A 23,640-nucleotide genomic window follows, 5' to 3' on the forward strand; every position below is an offset into this window, starting at 1 on the left:
CCAGTGTTCCTTGTAGGTTAAAAGAATGCTTTTCATACATTTAAGTTCTTCAAGCCTCGTCTGGACCTGGGGAACCTGGTGATAGTCCCCCACAACCCCCACCTCCGCCCCCCAGTAGAAACTCAAGAAATGTGTTTAGGATCACAGAGCTGGAAAATGCCAGAACCGCAATTCCACAGGAAGTGGTTTATTGCTTTTAGAACAAAATAAGATGCTACTGAAACTTTTGTTAAGTGAAGAGAAACTGTTAGAACATGAAAACTTTTCTAAAACAATGTTTTTGTCAGCTGACGGATGTAGGCACTTCAACAGAGAAAACTTCTCGCCTGTAATAACCGTGTGCAGCCTAAGCAAACCACCTAGAAGCGGGGCTTGCGCTTGCGGCCGGTGTACTGGGTGTCAGGTCTGACCTCCCTGTGGCAAGGAAACAACAAAGTCTCAGAATAAACAAAGAACACCCAGGACACCCTCCTCCCTCAGCAGCCCAGCCTGGCCACAACACTCACTTGCCCTGCCGCCTACGGCGTTCCTTCTTCTCCAGCACCCACTCACGGCTCTTCCTTACCACCCCGCGGCACGCGATCCTGTATGGGATCCTATGGGGGGAGGGGGGTTAGACAGCTCTGAGCAGATGGGTGGAGCGGCCTGGCTGGCACCCAGGCTAATCCATGTGGGGCAAAACTGGTGATCTTCCCCATGTCGGGTGGCCTCAATGCCCCTTCTGCAAGAGGTCCCCACTCTCAAGAGACTCTCCTCCACAGTGACATCCCCTCAGGCCAGAGCTGCTGTTCGGGAAGAGAGGGAGAGGAGAAGAGGATGGGAGAGGCCCGTACTCCCTCCCAGGCATCTCTGTGTAGAGGACCACCTGGCTCAGGTGGGTTTGCTTGTTAGGTACTGCCTGTGGGACGGGCAGGGAGGGAACCACGGTACTTGTGAGGCAACAGGCCAGGATCAGCTCACGAAAGCCTGCCACCACCCAAGGAGAGCTGAGGTCCTGTGCCCAGTGCCACCACTTCAGACCCTCGTCTCGTCTGGCTACGGAGCTGGCAGGGCTGGCAGACACCAAGCAGAGGCTCCTGGCAACAAATGTTTGAGGCAGGGTAACAAGGCTGCCAGCTCATGGCAGCCCTGACAATGACCCTCAAGGGCCGATCTTGGCCTCCAGCCCTGGCTGAGAAGAAAAGGGACCCCTCATAAAGCCCCACGAGAGAGAGGCCCTGAATATGGGGCGAGCCTCTGCCCCCAAACCATATCCCCACCTGGCAGCTGGGATCAAACAGCTTCCAGCCTAATTCTCGCCACAGAGGGCTGTCATTTGAGTTAACCATTTCCTGAGCACCTGAGTACACAACCCATGGATGTCCTACAGTGGGTATGAACCAGGCCTGCCCTTGAAGAGCCCATGCCTGGGCCTCGGCAGGCACCAGCGACACTATGCAAAGCAAGTGCAGAGGCCCGGCAGCTGCTGAGGGAGTGACTTAGAAAGCAAGAGCAGTCTGGGAGAAACAAGAGAGCTGCTGAGACAAGTGGCTATTCCTGCAGGCAGAGATAGGGGCAGTGCTGGGACCAGAGTGCCACATGGGGTGTGGCACCGAAAGGACAGAGCAGGTCAGGAGAAGAGTCCCATGTGTGGGATGAGAAGGGGAGGAGTCCTGGTGGGATACCAACGGCAAGCAGCACACGTTCCCTCCTTGGCTCAGGGCCAACGCAGGCCAGACTGCAAAATGGACTACAACATGGACCCTGCTTGCTGCTATTTCTCCTCTGTTCTGACCTAATAACAAAAGTCAGAATTAAAAAAAAAAAATCTTGGGGGTGCCTGAGTGGCTCACTAAGTTGAGCGCCTGACCCTTCACTTTGGCTCAGATCATAATCTTAGGGTCCTAACGTTAAGCCCCACTTTGTGCTCTGCACTTAATGTAGAGTCTGCTTGAGATTCTCTCTCCCTCTACTCTTCTGCCCCCTACTATAAAAAAAAAATAAAAAATAAAAAATCTGAGAATCTCACTTGGCTAGGTTAGTTCATGAAGATATGAACACGGGTAAGGAGTGAACATGTTTTCTCCTCAGTAAGCAAGGAGCAGTCACTGCTGTCTCTTGGCAAAGGACTGACAACAGGACCTATACCCTTCGGCATGGACAGGCAGGGTACATGAAGCAAATGGAAGAGTGCCTACAACTAGAGAGCAGGGGTCTGAGAGATCAAGTGCAAAATAGGCAGCTGCCAACATCGGGGTTGAGAGCACAGGACACAGCAGCAGCAGCGTGTACAGAAGCAGAAGTGGGGGGGCCAACTGTGAGCCACAGAAGGAACGAACCAAGGGGGAGAGTCATCACGGCAAATAATGGAGTGGGTGGAGGCCGTGAGTGCCCCAACCCAAAGGTGCCAAGAGGGAAGGGGGTCAGTAGCTGCAAATGCCACAGGTGGACTGAGTTCTCAGAGAGGCAGAGACACAGAGAGAACAATTAAGATAGAAAGGACAAGAACGGGAGAAGCCCCAATTATCCTGCCAATGGACAACAGCCTCCTGTCCCCCGTCCCCAAGCTGAGGATCTGCAGAATGGGGAGACAAGTCTGTGCTGAGCCTGCACACACATGCCCTCTGCTTGACACACTGCCCGAGTGCTCGCTTTACCCCCTCAAGTAGATGAACAACAGTTGCTTACCTAACTTTACAGTTAGCGCATGTCATCTGGAGACACCAGTGTGAGGGCTAGAGGGACTACATACACAGTGGATGGAGGAGGTTGCACTGAGGGCAGATCCTCTGGGAGGTGGGAGAAAGGGCACCACTCACTGGGAGCAAGTGGTGGGCACTTAGAACAAAAAGGATCTAAAACCACCCCACAATCCCCCTACTCCCCCAGAATGGACCCAGGAAGCTAAGGGAGATGACTGTGGTGGGAGGTGGGCATAAGGAGTCAAGAAGGATTCAGTCCGTGGTGGACATGAACACACTCATGATCTTCACCACCCATGGCCTTCTAAATTCATTCTCTACCCATTTTTCTTCTTCAACGTCTTAAAAATTTTTAGGCTTTTCACTCCCATCAACCAGAAGGAAGAAATAACCTCCTTCACTGCCTTACCATCAATTATCCAGCCACTGAATGCTGGACACTGTTAACTGACAAGATCCTGCTCTGACATCGGGGACATAGCACTGATATCCAAGTTCTCCTTCTGGCTGGGGAAACCCCCTGACCACCCAGGAAACAAATACATAGGATTCAGAGCATTGAAAGGTGGAGGGAAACAGAGGGTAAAGAGAACTCAACCAAGGACACTGGAAGAGAAAAATGGCAAGATACATTTACCCGTTTTAAGAAATGAAAGGAAGAAGAAGAAAGGACTTATCTTACTACCGTGTAAGAGAAATTCAAATGGGCAAAGATCAAGAGCAGAGGGAGGCCAGCACAGCAATGTCCACACCAGGCAAAGGTGGTGGGGGCCCAGGGAGAGGAGGGGGCTGCCCCCTGGACAGACTCGCGTCAAAGGTAGCAAGACGTGAAGGCCTGGCTGGAGAGGAGGTAAGAGAAACAGAAACAAATAGGGGAGAGAGCGGAGGGAGTCTTGGGGTGAAGAGCAAGAGCGTGGCTTTGTCCTGCACACCGGCGAAAGTATCCCTAAAGCAGATACTTAGGGGACGGTTCAGAAATTGGAGGTGGGGTAGAGGCCACAGGCCTAAGTCCGGAGCAAGGAATCTAGAGTTGGTGGCTAAGGCAGCAGAGAGAAGAGTGGTATGTGTGTCCAGGCTGGGCCCCAGGGTGCTCCAAGAAGGAACAGCCAGAGAGCCGAGAACCAAACTGAGATGGGGGTTGGGGGAAGGCTTAGGGGAAGCTGGACAGGGAAAGCAACAAGGGAGCGAGGTCTCAGTTGGTGCCTACAGAGCAGGCAGGTTAAGTTAAGGACAGCAGAGAAAGCAGACTGAAAAGTAGCCACAGCCTTGGCAGGACAGAAGCTGGTGTGGCCTTGAGGAGAGCTACCAGTGGGGCCAGTGGCAGGAGCAGAGAGCAGCAGTGAGAGAATGGTGCAGTGAGGCAAGACAGGTGCCAGATCTGACCCAGAAGGGAGGCCTACGCACAAGGCTGGCTACCGGAGAAGACAGGAGAGCTGGTACAGTGCATGTGGGAGTGGGCGGGAGAGCAGACAGGAGGATGCAGGGGAGCGGAGGGAGAACCAGAGGGGAGGGGGTCTGGGATGCAGTGGGGGCAGCAGCCTGAGGGAGAAGGGGGCCGCAGACATGCTAGAGGGCCCCCACTGCCCAGCGGGCGGCGGGAGCAGGCACAGGCCCACAGGTCTCCCATTCTGTCACCACTTTGGTGCCACAGCCACACCTGGTCCTGAGAGCCCTCGTGAAAGCATAGCGCTGCCATCTTCCTTCTGCCCTGTCTGCCAGCCCTGGCAGCAGCAAGCCCCCCCACACCCAAAGCTGGCCCCCAGCGACTGCGGACTGCTTTACCTCTCTCTTGTGAACACGGACTCCTGGACCTCCTCTTCCTCATTACTCTCGTTACTCTCATTCAGGGGCTGCAGAGACCAGAGGACTCTTAGATCATCCCCAGGGTCCCTCCACCCGTCTGCCCTGCCCTGGGAGGCCAGGCCACCCAGGCCTGAGCACTTTCAACAGGTACGAGGCCCCACAAGCGGGGAATCCAAAGGACACAAACCAGCAGACTCTGGGTCCCTCACCTTTGGCATAAAGGTCGAAGGCCCAGAAAACAAGCAGAGGTAGAACCTGAAAGCAGAAAGGAGAGTGAGGGCTGGGCTCATAAAGCCGACAGGGGGAGGGGGGGACGGACGACACACGAGTCCCTCAAGCACGTCCCCTCTCACACACAGGTGCAGAATAGGAGGGCCCAGGGGACCCAGCCTAGCAACCCTCTGGCTGGCTCATCACCCCAACAACCCCTCTGCTCGACGCCAACAGCACACTAGCCCTCAGCACTTACTTCTTTGCCTTGGCGCTATTGGGGAAGTCCACAACCACGCCACCAGTGAAGCCAGCCTTGGTGGCCTGGATCGTAATCAGCTCCAACTGAGAAGAGAATGGTGTGAGTCAGGCATGGAGGCTGGGGGAGCACACAGCTTTTCCTCCACTCCCTTCCAGGAGCCAGTCTGCCCCCAGGATGGATCCTGCCTGGGAGAACTGAAGGTCTTCATAAGACTGCTCTCCATTCTGAATCCCCGAAAGCCACACAAAGAAGTGTAGACTGGAATCAGCAATTCCCTCAGGTCTCCATTTCTATCTAGCCCAGGGACCCATCTTTCCACCTACCCCCCTCCCATCTCAGGAATGGCCACCAGTCAGGAGGCAAACTCACTCATGTTTCATGTTAGGGGCTGGCGACAGCTCCCCACTTGTCTTTCAGAGTCTGTACCTATACTCATCCCCATGGCAAGACGTTCTACAGGACAGCTTTGCTGTTCTCTCAAATCCTCTCCCAACTTCTATTTAATTGTGTATATCAGAAATAACCTATTAACTGTTAACACCAGATGTCTGTCAGGAGAAAACAAATGCCCTACCCTACCTACCACCGCAGGTACCACTACTCTTGCCTAGGACACCAGGTCATAAAACATGCCATCAGGGGCCACAGGGACCTCTCCTGGGGGCTCATTCCCTACTTTCCCCCGCAGTCAGCAACGAGTTCCTTGTCTTGTCACCTCCCAACAGCGCAAGGGCAGGTGAGTGAGGAGCATGACAGCTTACCTGTCTTGGGTTTACTCCCCCCTTCCCTGCAATTCTAGTAGCCAAGGGGCTCACCTGCTCGGAGTTCTCCGGGTATAGCTGCAGGACGGCCCGGGCTCCACGAACCTGCAAGCAACAGAGACCTCACTCTCGTACAATCATACCATGGGCTCAGGGCCCAATGCTTCTCTATTCCTTGCTCACTAGATATCTGAAACCCCATTAGGTATAGGACACTGTTCATAGGGCTTGGGACACAGCCGTGAACAGAGACAGCCCCCAAACTTTCAGAGTTCACATTTTAGCATGAAAGGCTGCTAATTTACAGCATTGATTTAATGCCAAGAAGAAAAATAAATTAGAACAAAGGAATGGCGAATGACAAGAAACTATTGGGTTTACTTTTGGCTCAAGGCCTCTCTCTGAAGGGACACTTGAGCAGTGTCCTGAATGTAGTGGGGTCCTGGCTAATCACAGGAGGGAAAACCACTTCAGCAGAGAGAAAGGCAAGCACAGAAGCCACCAGAACCTCAGGTTAACTCCAGGGCATGTGTATGAGGAAAAGCACATGACATATGAGACCAGCCAGCCAACTGCAGAAACAACCCATCTTAGGAAAACTAGGGATGAGGTGGGGAGATACCAAGAAATACCTGGATCCGTTCATTCCTAGGACTTAAAATCTCAAACTACTGTCTAATCCTACTAAACAACTAAAATCTAGACCGTTAGTCATGAAGACAAATAAAGCTAATAAAGGCTCTGTAATAAATAACCACCCTGCTCCCCACCTGAGCATCAGCAGTAGAGGGGAGAAAGGAGTAGGAGTCAGAGGATTTGTGGGCACTCGGTGAGCTCTACACACGATGTCTTTGTCCTCACTCTGTGGTGTCCATGCCCCTAAACCAACTTCCAATTAAAATTCAGTGCAGCTGGGACATAGGAATTATAATCGGTCTCAGATTTTGACACTGACGTGTTCTGCATTTCATTTGAGGCATCAGACTGCTGAGATTTCTCTTTAGGGCTTAGACCTAGACAGAAATAACCACAACAAGGTCCTACGACCCCGGGCGGGCCCACTTGAATGGCCTTCCCGTGGAATACTTCCTACTCCATCACTATCCACAGGAGGAATAAACAGCCAATCCAAGCAGGTAGGAGATCTCCTACTCACCAGCACAGAGTAAAGCGAAGAAAAAAAGCAGTACAGGCGCTTTGCAGGGATGTCAGACTTCTTGTTTGCATTACAGAGCCACTGTATAGCAGAAATGCTGAGAAAAGAAGGGACCCAGTCAGGAGAGGGACCAACATGTGGTACTCTCCCCAGGCTCTGTGAGACTCTATCACCATGCACACATCCTTGAGCTTCAGGTGAAACCCTCCTGCCCATAATTCTCCTTCTGGGCATGTGCAGATCCACTTCAGCTCACCATTCTACAATATTAGACAGAGAAGGTTGGATGGAAGGTCAGCATTAACTTCTGTGCAGCCAGTCCAAACAAGTATTTTCTCAACCTTGTTTCACACATGCATCTCAAATTTAAAATTACACAGTATGTCAAGCCTCTCTGCCACCTACCCCTTCTTTCCCTTCCCCTATCCGAGGGAAAACCGTTAGAATAAAACACCTTCATTCATTCGTTCTCCTCTGCAATCAGTTCACTCAACTGTACCTTTTCGTTGTCTTCACCATTCCAAGATTTAAAAACCTCAAACGGTTATCATACACTCCTCTCAGGTACATCCCCCACTCAGGCCTGTGAACATACATCCACGAACTACAAACCTTACTGGTCTGTCCCACTGCCTCTCCCAGTTTTTATTTCTCTCTACCATTCTCCTGGGGCAACACTACCACCGCCTCCATTGCTTCCACAACCTCGCTTCTCTTCTTGTAAATAATCTACCCAAAATACAGTTCTGATCTGGTCACTCACTCCCTAGCTTCCCGACTACTCAATAAAGCCCAAACTTCTCAACATGGAGCTTAAAAATCTCTCATTCTACCCCCACGGGGATCTATCAGGTGCCACTCTCTGGCCACTTTCTGTGGCTCTGTTCTCACTGTTCTTCACTCAGACACCCCCCCCACCATGCCTATCAATTCCTCAGTTTTCAAGGGCCAGCCCCGGCCCCTCCTCCTCCAGGTTTCCCTGTGCTCTCTGGCTTCTCTTCACCGCTCTGGTGGGTCCCAGGACTCTCCATCACACTCCACACTCAAATTCCTGTTCAGTCGTGTGGCCCGTGTCTTAGAGCACCTCATACACCATGCAGAATCTTAAAAGCAGGGACTATGTTGTACTTCCACGAGATCCACAGCACCTGGTACCATGTCTTACATATATGAAATGCTAAAAAAAGAAAAATAATCAGCTTGCCATAGCATCTCTTAAAAAAAAAAAAAAAAAAGGATGACTTATTCCTAAGATATACAGACCATATCACTGGCCTTTGGCTTTCTGCAGCTCACCCAATCATTACTAAAAAGCAATTGCTATCATTGAAAGGTGTTTTCTCCCCCCAATCTTGTTCCCAAATTTAAACTCCTCCTTTACCCTAGGAAAAAAATCTTTTAATTCCAAATTTTTACTGTTCATATCCAGATCCCCACTACTCAACCCATAATCACAGGAGGAGGTATCCCCCCAGGTAAGGATTAAAGATACAACTTCCTCCTTCATCCCCTACCTCCACCCCATCATCAACACGTTACATCAAATATTTAACAGAACTTTACCACAGAAGACAAAGAACAACTTCACGTTTTGAACAGTCATTTCAATGTCGTAAGGTCTGTTATCAAAGCACTAAATGAATCTTCAAAACTTGACCCTGACAACCCAGAAATAATTAAGCCACTGAAAAGATTGTTAAATTCTAGACCATTTTTCACTGAAGAGCTTTTTTTTTCCCCCCTCACTGAAGAGCTATTAAAAAAGAAGGCAACAAGCTGGCTCCTGAGGCCAAGAAGATGGCTGCTGGGGCTAAAATGATGGCTGCTAGGGCCAACAAGATGGCCGCTGAGGCTAAAATGATGGCTGCTGGGGCCAACAAGATGGCCATTGGAAGCTAAAATGATGACTGCTGGGGCCAACAAGATGGCCACTGGAGCTAAAACGATGGCTGCTGGGGCCAACAAGATGGCCACTGGAGCTAAAATGATGGCTGCTGGGGCCAACAAGATGGCCGCTGGGGCTAAAATGATGGCTGCTGAGGCCAACAAGATGGCCGCTGGGGCTAAAATGATGGCTGCTGAGGCCAACAAGATGGCCACTGGGGCTAAAATGATGGCTGCTGGGGTCAAGAAGATGGCCACTGGGGCTAAAATGATGGCTGCTGGGGCCAATAAGATGACTGCTGGCACCCACAAAATGGCTCCTAGAGGTTGAGAAGACCACCCTCCCCCACCCCCACCCCCAGAGCAGAGAATCTACACCAGCTGTACCTGAACCTGGAAGTCCAAGATGATCAAAGGAGTAGTTTCAAAAACATAAAAAAATAGACAACTGGGACCACTGCTCTAACCTGGGGGTGTCTATTTTTTAGTTTCCTGTGTAACTCTGCTACAGAGCTAGTTTGGGAAGCACTAACCTGCAGGACTGAAAGCAGTTAAGTCAAAAACTCTTCTCACCTGATACAACCATCAAAGGAGCCTGGTTTGAAGGGGATGCCTTGGCCCATGTCCCCCAGAAGCAGGTCTCCCTCAGTGTCTCGGTCCAAGGCTGCATCTGCATCGGAGAAGAGCACATCAGGGAGAGAGGATGCACAGCTGCTCCCTGCTCATGAAGAAAAGTCCACATTCAAGTAGGACATACTTACCCAGCATGGCAGGGCTGATGTCGATGCCCACCCAGTAGTGCCCTTCATCCGAGAGATAATCTCCACTCAGCCCAGAACCACAGCTGGAAAACATAATCAAAAAGGAACTCAACAGTGTGAGCAGCAAAGACAGTCCATCACCTGGACTACTTGAACCAGGCCCCAGGATCTCACCCAATATCCAACAGGTAACAGGGCTGACCCTCGGGCAGACAAAGGAGCTCCAATGCTCGCCCAGCCATCTTGGTCTGGACATCAATCATTCGTGAGCTGGGAAGGCAGAAAACAACAATCAAGTAATACAGAAATTCTGAGCTAAAATATCACTCAGTTTTAAAAAAAAAAAAAAGGCAAAGAGGAAAAGAAACAATCATCCTGAGGTACTCTCTCCCAGTCACCATACTCCACTCCAACTGTTTAAAACTGACCCCAAAAATCCAAATACAACAACAGTTATTTTGGGACACAAATTATAACTCTACCAGTTATGATGCTAATGTGAAGGGAACGAATTACTTAGCTAAGTAACTAATCACTGCAGATTTTCAACTCAGTAAGGCTCTGATATAGTTACTACTTAACATATTCTCTGGAAGAACTACCCCACCATAGTTACTCTCACATATAAAACTCAACAATGCACAACAAAAACCCATATCAGTATTGTTTGTGAGAAATATAATGCAAGCCACGTTGGGCTTTCTTAGTACCGTATTTAAAATGAAACCTGTAAAATTAATTGTAATAACACTGGATAACATACCTTCCTTAACATCTCAGTTTAATACGCCCTAAATATTTCAACACATTACCAAAAAAAAAAAAAAAAACAATTCAACAAAATATTAACATTTTTCCATACTAAATAATTCAAACTAAGTATTATTTCAATAAATGACTACATCTAATAAGAACAGGTCTATTTTGGGGTAGTCCTATCGGTAGATCAAGAGAAAAAGAAGATCAAGATCAAGAGAAAAAATCACGCAGAGCTCTGCAGCTGGAAAAAAGTTTATATGGAGAGGAGACATAATGACAATTGAGCCAGAGATTTCTGCTGGCTAGCTTGGTCTTGGACTCTAATTTGAAGGGAAAGAAAGAGAACAGTTATATCTAGACTAGTGTATGAGAAAGGGAAGGCTTGGAAGTCCCTGTGCTAGCCATCATTTGTTAAATGACTTCACAGTGGCACAACTACCCTCTGAAATGCAAATCCTACACCAACAGTTCCCACGCGAACTTAATAACGTGCGGCATTCTGTGAGTACGCTCTCCTTCCCCGCAAAAGCACTGACCCCTTACACGTATCCACGGCCCCCTGCCGATTTTACCACAAGCTTAAACAAATTATTTTGAAATTTGTTTGAAAACCACCTAGAGAAAATAGGTACGATCCACCCCCATTTTAATTCCAAGTTTACTAAGGCCCGAAGGGTTCGAGGTTTGCTTGACGCTGACCTTCCCACTTTAGAACTGCAATCAGTCAGTCCTCGTCCCTTCCTTACCCCACCCCCAAACTCCGCGTGCTTTCCTAGCAATGCCCGCTGTTAAGTCAACTTGTCGGTTCCCGAATCCCTTACCGCCCCCACCCCACCCCACCCCCGACACCCGGCAACATGCAGGCTCCCCTTACTTGCGCACGTATTTCCGGGCTTCATTCTTGTCGTAAAACTGCGGGGGAAAAAAAGAGAACAGCGGTAGAGGAGGAATCAAGACGCGGGAGCACGCACCACAGGCGGGGAGAGAGGTGAGCCAGAGCCAAAGCCTCACCAGCTCCGGGGGCCCGCCGTGCTCCGGCCTCCTGCCGCGGAACGCCATCTCCACGCCACAGCCTGGAGACTGAGGCGGCCGAACCAGGAGCCCGGCTTTTATGCCATCGGTCCCACGCCCGCCTCTTAGCACGCATGCTCCGCCCCTCTCCCCGCCTCCTGCTTTACTCGATTGGCTACAGGGCCAACGCGCTGCGACCAACACGTGCCTCCCATTGGCCAGTTCGTCTTGCACCGCCCGCACGGTCCTTTCAAGATGGCAGCCAAGCGCGATCTGAGGTGGTCGCGGCGGTTACTGTGGAGGTTGTGGCTGCTGCCGAGCGCTCCACAGAACCCGGGATCCGGCCTGGGCATAGATGTGAGGACTTATTCCCAGGGCGACAGACCATACTCGCGCACGGCGCTCTATGAGCTGCTCGGCGTCCCCTCCACGGCCACGCAAGCGCAAATCAAGGCGGCCTACTACCGGCAGAGCTTCCTGTACCACCCGGATCGCAACTCCGGGAGCGCCGAAGCTGCCGAGCGCTTCACGCGCATCTCTCAGGCCTACGTGGTGCTGGGCAGTGCCACTCTGCGTCGCAAGTATGACCGCGGCTTGCTCAGCGACGAGGACCTGCGCGGACCTGGTGTCCGGCCCTCCAGGGCGTCCGCCGGCGACACCGGCTCGCCGCGCGCCCCGCCACCTGCCTCTCGAGCCCACGGCCGCGGTCAGGCCGCGACCGGCGCCAGCCGCACCATGTTCGACTTCGACGCCTTTTACCAAGCGCACTACGGGGAGCAGCTGGAGCGCGAGCGGCGCCAGAGGGCCCGGCGAGAGGCCCTGCGCAGGCAGCAGGAGGAGCGGGCCAAGAAGGGCTTCCGCTGGGACGAGACCCGAGACACGACTTTTGTGTTCCTTCTCCTCACGGCCTTCATCATCCTGGGCTTTCGTTTCTAGTCAGAGATGGGAGGAAAGGGGAGCAGCCCCCAGCTGGCCCCAAGAAAATGGCCTTTCCTGTCTTCTTGAACCCCTTGCCTTCCATAGTCTACCTCTGTTGGGGTCCGAAGGAACTGCTCTTCCTTTCTCGTCCCCGCCCGCCCGGCTTAGCCATCCACCTGCACGTCCCTCCCCTACGGCCCGGAAAAGAAGGCGTTTCAGTGGCAGAGAAACAGGCCCCAAGAAGAAGAGTCCCGAAATCCCGAGAGTGAAGGGTTTTCTGGAGTCCCTTGGGTGCCTGCTTCCAGAGGTTGCCTTCCTGAAGTTGTCAACTTCTGGAACACTTGCTCTCGCTCTATTGTAAAGCTGTGAGCAAGAATGGTCTGCTCCCGCCCCACGTTTGTACCGTGGGGCTCCTGTGTAACCTTGAACCGTGCAATGTGACCAATTGTTGGCTGCCAAAAGAAAAATTCTGAGGTTGTACGAACCTTGTCTTTCTGTGAGTTCCCCAGCCACAGGTGAGACCTGGTGTAGGGTAAGAATATGATCTTTGGAAACCTGGCCATTCTGGTGTGATCAGCCCCAGACCCCACTCCCCCTTCTGCTGGTGGCATGTGGGAGTGGGAAAGCAAGGTCACCCCACGTAAGGAAGAGGCTTGTTCCTGTGCTTGTACTTATCTAATGCATGATCTCAGAGAAACTACTGTGGGCATGGCAGCAAAGGAACAAATCATTTGCTCCCTTGAGGTCTGTCACACTTTATTATCCATAATTCTAATGGGCTCAGTGATTAAAACATGATGTTAGTAAAGCAGGTCTATCTTTGAGGCAGTAGGCCTGTCTCCTAATCACTGCTCTGCTAGCCAGCCCCATCACTAACTGTGCATCCCATCCCCTCCCAGAAGCAGCCAAAAACTGGGAGTTTGAGGTCAACAAACTGGGAATGTGGCCTGTCCTTTTGTTTAGCCCCACATGGCAAGTCCTCGAAACCTGGCTGCTTGAGTTTGGAGTAAATGGTACTTCTAAGGGACTGGAGGAATGTGCTGGAAACGGTTCTTTATTCAGAGCACTGGCTGAAGCTTTTTTCTCTCTCTGTTTCTAAGTCAAGCAGTTGGTGGTCACTTGGCTGGAGCAGTAGTAGTCAGGCTCTCCACTCTGTGTCCTTGCACATGGTGTATGTGTTGGCTGTGAGATTTAGCTGCTCAGGCATTTATGCCCTGCGGCTAAGTGTAAAGCTGTACAAATAGGAAAACCTTTGCAAGAGGTTCTGTCCTCCACGAGTGAGGACAGAAGTGTAGGTTCTAAACAAAACCAGAGGTGCTTTGGTATATTAATAAGAATTCCTGCTCTTGTGAAATCCTTGTAATTAGAATAAGGCCACAGCTAGTTCAGCCTCGTGTCTTGGAAACGATTTGATTCTAGCCTAGTAGGTCCGGGGCAAACTCTTAGTACTTTCAGTGACCATACAATTCAGTGGTAAAGATTTGAGCCCACTTTGGATTCGGACTTGGTGGCTCAGCTAGCCTTGACTTGGGGGGAGGGGCATATGTACTTTTAAAAAGAACATTTAATGTTACTATGTTTCATATTTGGAAAACAAGTTCTTTTTGAAATACAAACAACAGGAAGTGTTCAGCCCAGTAAAAGGTACAGAAACGTGAATCTCAACCAAGCAGCTGGGCACAACGCAGTGTCCTTGGGGCAGGATTCTATGAGAATTTCTATCAAAAACGATTGGGGTTCTTAGCGGGGTTTGGTTGTAAAAGCACTATTGGTATATAATAGTGGTATTCTCATGGGCTCCTTGATATAGCTGCCTCAAGTTTGTTTTTTTGCAGTGAATATCAAAAGCAAAAACATTCCCTGGGGCCCCAGAACATAGAGGTAGAGAGAAAGTTCCAGAAGGTTGTGGGAGTGGGAAGACTCTGCGAAGCTTCTGGAACATTCCATGCTACTTTAATCTGGGTAGTCAATAAAGTTTATTAATCATCCAATTGTAAGCCTCTTCTTAGGCCTAGAACCAAGCTGTTCTTATGGTGCCATCCTGCCTGCCTCAGGTTTTTTGTTTGTTTGTTTGTTTTTCAGTCCAGAGCTGAACTCTTCAGTTCCCACTCACTACTCTCCTTGAAACAGAACCTGGGCTCTTTTTGGAAGGGGAGATGTTGAAGGACCCCTAAACTGGTTCCCATGGTATTCTCCCTTCCCAACTATCCCCCACCCCCCAAGATTGCCTTAGGTTGTTCCTCTCTGTTTCTCACCTGCCCTGGGAAGGAGAGGCTGAGCCAGGCCATAGACATTATCCCCTGACTTCTAAGGGCTGCTGCCCAATTCCTGATAGTGGAGGAAGGCTCAGACATGTTCAACTTTAGTCCTTTTTCTCCTTTTGATCACAGACTAAACCAAAACTTCCTTGAAAGTTGGACCTCAGACCAAGAAGGATAAGAGCAAACCAGCCTGCCTTGGGCTGTGTTGTGAGAATGGGGTTGCAAGTACAGTATGAGGCTGAGTGAGCAGCACACACAAGTCCTAATGGGGAGAGATGGACAATAAGACAGCAGTCAGATGTGTGCTTGTATAGGCAATTGTGATACACTGTCTTTGGACTTGATCAGGACTTTATTCCTCCTAAGCCAACTTTGCCCTTTGTTGCCCTTTGTTTATTCCTGGGTGAAATGATCCTTTACAGATCTCAGCACTGAGTAGGATTTCGTGCTTCCCTTCTAAGGTTCTGGCATTTTATTCAGTCAGTGCACCTTACCTTCCTTAATGATCCTAGCATGAGCCAAGATCAGTTAAGAATAGCCTACCTTTGGGCAGCCCAGGTGGCTCAGCCCGGTCTCAGTTTAGCACAGCCTTCAGCCCAGGGCCTGATCCTGGAGACTTGGGATTGAGTCCCATATTGGGCTCCCTGCATGGAGCCTGCTTCTCCCTCTGCCTGTCTCTCTCTCTCTCTCATGAATAAATAAAATCCTTAAGAAAAAAAAAAAGAATAGCATACCTTAGACTAATGAGTTGTCCATCTATTTGGGCACTACATATGAGTGTGTGTGTGTGTGTGCGTGTGTGTATAATTTATAACATACACATACATGTATTCCTTAGGGTCCCTTATATATATGTATATTCTTTATGGTCACAAGCTGAGGCACAAGGATGGAGCCCAAGTGAGTGACCACCACACTTCCTTTTGGGGAAATGGCAGGAGGGTGGGGGTAGTATATCTTAGGCCTTCCTGGAAGGTCACCAGATCCCAGGAAGAGAGGCTGAGAGACAGGACAGCTAATAAGTGGTGGTGGTTCTTCAATCCACTGCCTTGAATTTGAATAGTGCACTAGAATGGGCTCTATCCTGGTCTTTGCCTCCTCTCAATTCCTCAGTCTTGTGACAAGGGCACACACTGCCACCTGCCTATGATCAGGATCATAGGAGAAGGCCTGCCTTGCCTACCGACAGTACTTTGGTTCTTAGGCCCAGTTTGGGCAGAGCAGTTACTTTGTGAGGATGACTGAGACCTGAGTCTCGTCCTCAGGGGACCTTGCATATACTGAGAACACCCAGTGCCATCATCCCTAAGAAGCAGGTGCAGAGAGGTCCTCTTTACAGTTTGCTATGAGATCATAGCATCACTCTCAATCTCACCACTATCTCTCTCTCTTTTTTTTTTTTTTTTTTTTTAAGCGTTTGTTTATTTTTTTCATGAGCGACAGGGAGACAGAGGCAGAGGCAGAGGGAGAAGCAGGCTCCTTGCAGGGAGCCCGATGCAGGACTCAATTCCAGACTTCCAGGACCTGCCCTGAGTTAAAGGCAGAGGCTCAACTGCTGAGCCACCCAGGCATCCCCTCACCATTATCTTTTAAAGTTGTCTGAACCTGGAGTCCTCTAACTAGACTTGAGGTGCGCGCGCCCTCCCATCCTGCTTTTGCCCCTTCAGCATTCACACTCTCAGTTCTGGGAGTGGACAAGAGAAGACCTGTTTCAGGAGGACCAAGAATGGGCTGAGATTCATGGTCCCAGGGGCCACACAGCCAACCTGCACACAGTGTTTGGCCATGGCTGGCACAGTGTCTTCAAAAACTTCAGCCAACTTTCAAAATTTGGGAGACTGTATAAAAGTCTAGATTTCTGACTTCTCTCAAAAAATGAGAAAACATGCCAGTGCATTCACTCACACACTCGTACTACCACCTGGGAGAAGCTGTTAACATCTGCCTTTTAAAGAGGACATGGCTCCTAGTTTACCATGCTCCCACCAACAGAGGGGAAGTGGTCTACACAGTTGGCCATTTTTCTCATAATAGAGAAATCTCTCTCTATGCCCTGTGTCTATCAAGAACAGAAAAAAAGGGACTATGCATTTTCAAAAAAAAAAAAAAATAAGAAAGGAAATATTTATTTGTAGAAACGGACTGCTTTGCATGTCTGTGACCTTCCTAGCCCCTGCAGACATTTGAGTTTGCAGATCCTCTAGGCTACATCATGTTATGAGAGCTCGCGCTTTTAACCAGGGAAGGAGAGTGTAAACCTTATTTCATTGTGGGACAAGAAAGATCTTTTGAGAAGTCTACAGCAATGGCAAGGTCCTGGACAAAGCCAGAAGTCCTTTGGTACATATAGTAACATCAGTTCCTACACCATCAATTCCTGCATCAATTCTTTTGTGTAAAATCGTTGTATAAATTGGGAGAAACCAACACCTACTCTAACTTGATCTCAAACCGTTTGATTCTAACCTTGGAGATGAGGTCAGGGGTAAGTTGTTAGCCCTGGCTTTGCAGTGACCACACCACAATTCACTGGTAAAGATTTGAGCCCGCTCTGGTTCAGGCTTGCTTGGTTCAGTAAGTCTTGATTGCTGCCCCCACCCCCACAAATTATGTTTTATATTTGAGAAACAAGGGGGGAAACTTAGGAAAACACTCAAGCTAGTGATTCCTGAACAAGATGTGGACATAACAAACTTTCTTGAAGGGCAGGAACTCCTTATTTTTATCAAAAAGGGTTAGAAGTTTTGTTATTTGGACAACTTTTTGGTTTGGGTTTGTAAAAACACTGGTGGTTGGTAATAGGTGGGACCTTTCTCAGGGGCTCCTGGATATACAAGTTTGTTCTCTGAGAGCATTGCAGCCAGGGATGTTTCCTGGGGTCCTGCAACCTGGAAACAGAAAGTTCCAGAATTTGTTAGGCGCCAGAGAGAGCCCAGACTGTCTGGAACCTTCCAGAACATTCCATGTACCTTAAACCATGCGGGTTAATGAAGTTTATTAACCATCCAACTCAACAACTTTCCCATAGCCCAGAACAGCCCACTCCACTCTGTCAGTATCTGTACCCACCTACCTCAAGTCTTTTTTATGCTGGAGCTGAATACTACAGGGCCTTGTTCCTTACCCTTTCTAAAACAGTTTCAGCTATTTGAGGAGGGTGAGTGGTGTGTAAGACCTTCTGAAGGATATCATCTGGTTCCCTTGGAAACAGTTTTTTCCCCTTCCTAGTCCCTCCCTTGGGGTCATTCCTTTTTCTTCTTACCTGCCCTGGAGAGGGGAGGCTCAACTACTAGGCTGTGGACATTAGCCTCTCCCTTCCAGAGGCTGCTCCCCAATTCACAATGATGGAGGAAGGTTTAGACGCCCCCAATCTGAACTTTTTCTCCTTTTGGTTATACACCACAACCCTGGAAGCAGGGACTGGGAGTGGAAAGCCAGGACAAGAGGGGCCCAACCTGCCCTCATCTGTGCTGAGAATGTGGGAGAGCTAACAAAGCTGTTCAGTCTTCTCTCATCTCAGGCAAGTACCCTGTGGTTCTGGTGTCCCTCAACCTCCAGCAGCTCAAGTGCTAGCAGTGAGGACAGTAGGAGAACCAGAGTGGGGTAGAGCTGCTCAGGTGGGCACTATCCGTGCATGCTCTGATTGCATCCCTAGCAGGGGTACATCTGACTGTCTGGACTTGAGAGGGCTCTGGAAAGCTCAAATGGACCAGTCCCTCCAAGCATTGCTTCAATCTCTACAGCTGCCATCAAGCAGTCACTCAGGCACTGCTTATACATCTTTGTGGACAGACCCCATCCTTCCTATGGTTTTCACCCTTTGGTCTTGACTCTGACCTCTGACTCTACATTTCTAGCCCTTGTGGGTTTGGAGGCCAACCATCACACGGATCTCAGACAGATCCCCCAATTATTCATTGTGGGATTTAGTCCCAAACTCCTTTTCCACCGTGCACATTAGGGACATGCTAAAGAGACCAAAGGTGGTGGTTTGGGGAGGGTTCCTCTTACAGTGTAAAATTTCAGTGAAAAGTAGAGCCAAGCCAATACTATCCTCTTTCTGGATGGTTCTGTCTCTATTAACATGGACCAAGATCGCATTAGCTTCTACAGCACTCCGCCCCCCCTTCTGTTTGTAGGACTATCCGTGCTTCCCTACCAAGCTCCATCTCATTAGACTTGACCTAAGCTGATCCAGGGCCTGTTCCTGCTCTCCCCACTTCTTGTCCCAGCCTCATCAGCTAAGGTGGCTACCTAGTATTCACCCTAGCTGAAAACAACCTTCAGCCTCATAGAAGCCCCTCCAGCCCTCAGTGGAGTGGTCATTTGGCAGGCTAGAGCAGGAGCAAGTACCATCCCAATTGGGCTTACAGGCAACCCAGAAAGAGAAGGTGCATACAGATGGGCAGTTGGAGAACAGTGGTGGAGCAGAGTATGCTTCTGGCCACAAGTGCTGGGAAGTTAAGAGTAGGAAAGATTCCCACGGAGTTGGTAATCAGAGAAGGCTTCATGGAAGAGGCAGCAGCAGTGCCAGACCTGAAGGACAGCCAGGCATTGGCTGGGCAGAGAGGAAGGGAGGGCATCTCAAGAGGAGGAAGTGCAGGAGCTCAAGTGTGGAGGCTGCAACAGTAGAGTGGCTGGTTGAAGGAGCAGAGACAAGTCGGGCAGCATCGTCATCCTCATCATCACATTTATTGACGGCCCCTGGGAGGTGGGGCTGGGGACAGAACATACAAAGACAAGGACCTGCCCTCAAAAAGGTTCCATTCTAAGGAGACGGGGACAGAAAAATACAGAATGGTCTTTCCTGGGGATGCCCCACTCTCATCTGTGCAGGTCAGGAGCCCCTGGCCTACCTTGCCCCAGGGTCCGGAGCATGAGTGGGGCACAGAGTAGCCCCAGGACCATGATGTCCCTGGCCCCGCAGCTGGGCCTGACCACCTGGCTCATAGGCGGTGGGCCCCAGAACTGGGGAAAGGTAGGAGCAGGACGTGATGGAAAGCGCTCCTGTCAGCCTTGGCATTGTGCTAGCCCAGTGGAGTGGTAGGGTGTGTCAGGCCCCCTGGGGGAAGCAGGCACCTTCCCAGGCCCCAGGAGGAAAGTTCTTTCACTGGGGCTGGCCTGTTACCTGGGAGGCCCCAGCCGGGGAGGAAAAAAAAAAAAGGCAGAGCTTCCTCAGCGCCAGAGGCACCCTGCCCACCCCACCTCCGGCCCTCTCTCTGGGCATCTTCCAGGTGACCCTCCTCCCCAGCTCAGCCTCCAGGGCCAGGGCCTGCCTGAGGCCAGGGGGAGGGGCCTGCCCCTCCCCCTACCCAGGCAGCAGGGGGGAGGAGGAGGAGCCACAGATCAAGTTTGTCTGGGCCCCCCACTGGGGGGCCATACCCTGGGTCCTACCGGTGGGGGGGCTCTGGTTGCGAGGGCCGAGGGCTCAGCAGAGGGGCAGGGCCAAGGGGGCACCCGGGAGAGCCCTTCAGAGGGGGCATTGGGCGGGAGTCCAAGGGAGGCAGGCTCCGTGGCACTGCTGGCGGCCCCCGGGAGGCCCCTGTGGGCAGGACAGCTGCAGCGGGGAAGGGTTTGGGGGGGTCTGCAGCAGCAGGGGGAGCCGGCTGGGCAGACCGCTCCCGGCGCCTCAGCAGCTCCTGCAGCTTCTCCGCCTGGGTCCGCCTCAGGTGGGCCAGGGCGCGGCCGCGCTGGAAGGCAGGCAGGAAGGCCTCCAGGCTCTGCTCACCCAGCAACAGCTGCTCCATCTGCTCCTGGGAGGGGAGGGCAGAGACAGTTGGAGAAGAGCCCCACCGGGGACCTCTCCCCCTGCCCGACTGTCTTCCAGGGACGACCCCCCATAGCTGGGGGATGGGACCCCCGGGGTTCTAGCCTGGGCCCTCCTGGGACTTGCCAAGTGACCGTGGACACACATCCTCTGCTGGGTGGAAGATGAGGCAGAATCAGAGATGGGGACACGCTTGGAGTAAAATTAGGTGTCTCTCATCAAAGCCCCAACTCCCCTACCTCCTTGGACTCAGCACTGTGCTCCCAACCCAGCACTGAGAAGTTAGTCCCGGCTCCTCTGCTGACCCAGTCCACACTGTCTTATGCGGAGACACTCACGGGTGGGGACAATGAGCCTTGTGGCCCAATGAGGACAGCTCGACAGCAGCACAGCAGGCTCTACAGGGGCCAGGCACTCAGGGTGAGCTTCCTGGAGGAGGAGCTCTCAACCCCACAGTGTAAGAATGAAGGGGGGGGCAACAATAACGATGACAGTAGGTTGGGTCTCCCTCCTTGCTGTCCCCAAGCCCCGCCACCCCTCCTCTCACCTCAGCCTCCTGCTCAGCCTCTTCCAGCTCAGCCTGCAGCCAGCCCAGTGCGCAGTGGGGACTCCAGCGATGCATGCTCTCCTCTGAAGGCCACAGAGGGACAGAGTAAATACCTCCTGCCTTAGGGCCCTTCACCCAGGACTGACAGGCCAGAGCCCCAGGGCCCATCCTGACTCTCACCCACCCTGTGTGTGGCTCTCTGCCTCTCTGGAGCCTCAGGGTCCTCATCTGCACACTGCCCATGGGATCAGTTTGTGAACCGCGCCCCCGCCTCCGCCCTGGGGTTCTGCCCCCATTGTAGCCCAAAAGAGGAAGCAGGGGCTTTGCCCCCTGGAGTCCCCCAGGCCACTTTTTTTCCCTTACTCAGGGCTCCCTTCTGGCCTTTCCAACCCAGTTCTACTCATCAACTGCTCACTTCCCCAACTCTGTTTCCTAGGAGTAGCACCCCTAAGACTTGCCCAGGGAAGAGGTCTGCCCAAGTCCTGGTGGCAGAGCCTAGCACTTCCCCAGGGCTTGCTGCACCCACCACAGGGACATCCCTCACCCAGTCGCTGCAGCTTGTCCGCACAGCTCTCGGCCACCTCTCGAAGCTCCTGGTATTTGATGGCCAGGGCGGCCCGGCCCATCTCCAGGCGGGGCCGCAGTGCCAGGTTCTCCTTGGCTAGGGCGTAGTTGGAGGCCAGGCATGCCTCGCGCTCCAGCTGCAGGCCCTGGAACTGCCAACACAGAAGAGCCGAGAGGGCCGCTCAGGGGATCTGCCTCTGTTCACCTACCGCCACCTGGGCATCGCGGCCCCCGGGCCGCGTGCAAGCAGCCCTGCCTTCCGTCAGTCGGAGGGCTATCAGGTGGAGGGACCGCAAGAGTCCTGGATAGGGCTCTGCCTCGAGCTCCCCCTCTGGGCCTCAGTTTCCTCTTCTACAAAGTGAGCTAAAAACATCCACCTTGTGGGGTAGTTGTGAGACCAAGTGAGGAAAATGATGACAGCCTCCACAAATGTTAGTTAATTTTTAATTTTTCAATTAATATGTCTGCTCAGGTCCCTCAGGAGTCCCCCGCCCTCCTCTGTCCCATTTTCCATGCATGGGCAGCTTCCTCCCGTTCCAGGCCTTTGTCTGCTTCCTCCTCAGGTGTTTGTGGCAAAAACACTCCCCCCTGCTCTTACTCCTCAGAGTGATGTCTTCCCCCTGTCCTCGCACAGCACCCCCCTCAAGCCACCCTCTCTCCTCACCCTTCCTCCTGCTGTCCACTGGAATCCCCACACCTGGGAGAATACACACCCCCTTCCCCTTGATCCCCAGCACCTGCTCCCACCTTTTCCTTCTCTTGCAAAAAGCAGACCCCCTTTCTCTCCTGGCTCTGGAGAATGCTTCTTCCTTCTGTCTGTCGGAGGCCAAGCCCCCCTCCCTGCCCCTAGAGAACACACTACCCTCCATCTGTCCCCTATAGGATGCACATGCCCCTCCTGTCCGCCTCCCTCCCACAAACACTTTCCCTTTCTGCCCCCCACAGACAGGCAGCCCGGGCCTATCTCCTGTGAAATATACAACTTTCTCTTATGGTGGCCTATGGAATACACGCCTCAGCTTCCAGCACCCCTCCCCAGCGGAAGCCACAAAGCCCCCTCTGGCACCCCTAGAATGCAGACGCCCCCCCAGAGGTACCCCCAGGTGTCACCCAGGCCCCTAATTCTCCCCAGTGGAAGGCGCCTCCCCTTTCTGGCCCTACAGAACGTGGTTGTGCGAGGCAGGGCCCCCCACAACACAGCCAACCCCTGTCCCCGGAACACACCTCCCCGGAGCATCCGCTGGAGGACACGCCTCGCGGCCATCCCGGGGGTGCACGGGCGCCTCCCTGGGTCTCCCGCGCCCCACCCGCCCCAGGTCGACTCCGGGCGCCCCCTCCCCCGGGGGCGTCTCCGCGGGGCCCACTCGGACGTGCCAGGTTCCCGCGGCCCCACGGCCCGGCCCGCGCGGCCCTCCGGCCGGTCGGCAGGTCCGGCAGGCCGCGGCCCGTCCCCCGCGCCCCCCGCCCGCGCCCCCCGCGCTACCTTCCTGCTGAGCCGCACGATCCGGTCCAGCTTGGGCTCATCCTGAAGCAGGTCCCGGAGCTGCCCGGTGCTGAGGATCCCAAAGCGCCCCGGGCTGCCGGGCTCCGGCCCCGCCCGCGCCGCCCGGGCCCGGTACATGCCGCCCGCCCGCGCCCCCAGCTCGGCTGCTGGCTCGGCCCGCTCGGCCCGCTCCGCCCCGGCTCCGCTCCGCTCCGCTCCGGCTCCGGGATCCGGCTCTGGCTCCGGCCGCGCGCCGCGCTCTGCCGCCAGAGGGCGCCCCGCCCGCCCTTAAAGGGGCCGCGTCGCTGGGGGTGGGGGTGGGGCGGGAGGAGGCGGGAGGGGGCGGGCCGCACCCCGGGCGCACCCGCAGAGCCGCGCCTCTGGCACCCCAGAGCTCCCGGCACCGGGCGGGTGCCTAGAGGCCGTCTCTCTCTCTCCGCACCCCTGCTCCCGCCGTCATTCACCACGCCCCCCCACTCCCACCCCGGGCGCGCTCGCTCCCACCCCAGGCGTCTACAGTTTGCAGCGCTATTTCACATTCCTCTCTTGGATTCGCACAACAATTTCCCGGGTTTGGCTGGGCGCCAGGAGCTTCTGCCCTGTTGCTAACTCGGACAAGTCCTTTACCTCCCCGAGACTCAGTGTTCTCTTCTGTAAAATGGGGCAATAACATACCGTGAGGATTCGAGCTCGTGGATGCTGAGTGGCTCACCTGGAGCAAGTGAATACCTAATGTGATTGTTATATTGGAGATGAGGGAACAGATGCACATAGATGATGTCATCTCCCCAAAGTCACATTACAGGTACATG

General features: G+C 52.7%; 3 protein-coding genes and 1 non-coding gene across 4 annotated transcripts; 1 reads left to right on the top strand and 3 right to left on the bottom strand.

The window, feature by feature from the left end:
* Positions 1–171: 171 nt before the first annotated feature.
* Positions 172–11,405, bottom strand: BUD23 (BUD23 rRNA methyltransferase and ribosome maturation factor). Its single transcript, XM_026019505.2, has 12 exons — positions 11,289–11,405; positions 11,152–11,189; positions 9,693–9,788; positions 9,519–9,601; positions 9,331–9,427; positions 6,874–6,970; positions 5,772–5,822; positions 4,954–5,039; positions 4,694–4,739; positions 4,464–4,531; positions 507–596; positions 172–414 (listed from the first exon to the last, which is right to left on the bottom strand). The coding sequence occupies exons 1-12, from the start codon at positions 11,334–11,336 to the stop codon at positions 360–362; spliced, it is 855 nt and encodes a 284-aa protein (XP_025875290.1). The 5' UTR covers positions 11,337–11,405; the 3' UTR covers positions 172–359.
* LOC112935800 (small Cajal body-specific RNA 20) lies at positions 1,085–1,217 on the bottom strand. The gene has a single exon (XR_003238215.1).
* Positions 11,406–11,543: 138 nt separating the features above from the next.
* DNAJC30 (DnaJ heat shock protein family (Hsp40) member C30) lies at positions 11,544–14,197 on the top strand. The gene has a single exon (XM_026019506.2). It carries the CDS (start codon positions 11,544–11,546, stop codon positions 12,222–12,224), a length of 681 nt encoding a protein of 226 aa, XP_025875291.2. The 3' UTR covers positions 12,225–14,197.
* A 4,942-nt stretch (positions 14,198–19,139) lies between these two features.
* VPS37D (VPS37D subunit of ESCRT-I) lies at positions 19,140–23,063 on the bottom strand. The gene is made up of 4 exons (XM_072752881.1): positions 22,829–23,063; positions 21,326–21,497; positions 20,782–20,864; positions 19,140–20,220 (listed from the first exon to the last, which is right to left on the bottom strand). Exons 1-4 carry the CDS (start codon positions 22,964–22,966, stop codon positions 19,858–19,860), a joined length of 756 nt encoding a protein of 251 aa, XP_072608982.1. The 5' UTR covers positions 22,967–23,063; the 3' UTR covers positions 19,140–19,857.
* Between the last annotated feature and the right edge of the window lie 577 nt (positions 23,064–23,640).

The sequence above is a fragment of the Vulpes vulpes genome, chromosome 3 (genome assembly GCF_048418805.1).
Source record: "Vulpes vulpes isolate BD-2025 chromosome 3, VulVul3, whole genome shotgun sequence".
Taxonomy (NCBI): Eukaryota; Metazoa; Chordata; class Mammalia; order Carnivora; family Canidae; genus Vulpes; species Vulpes vulpes.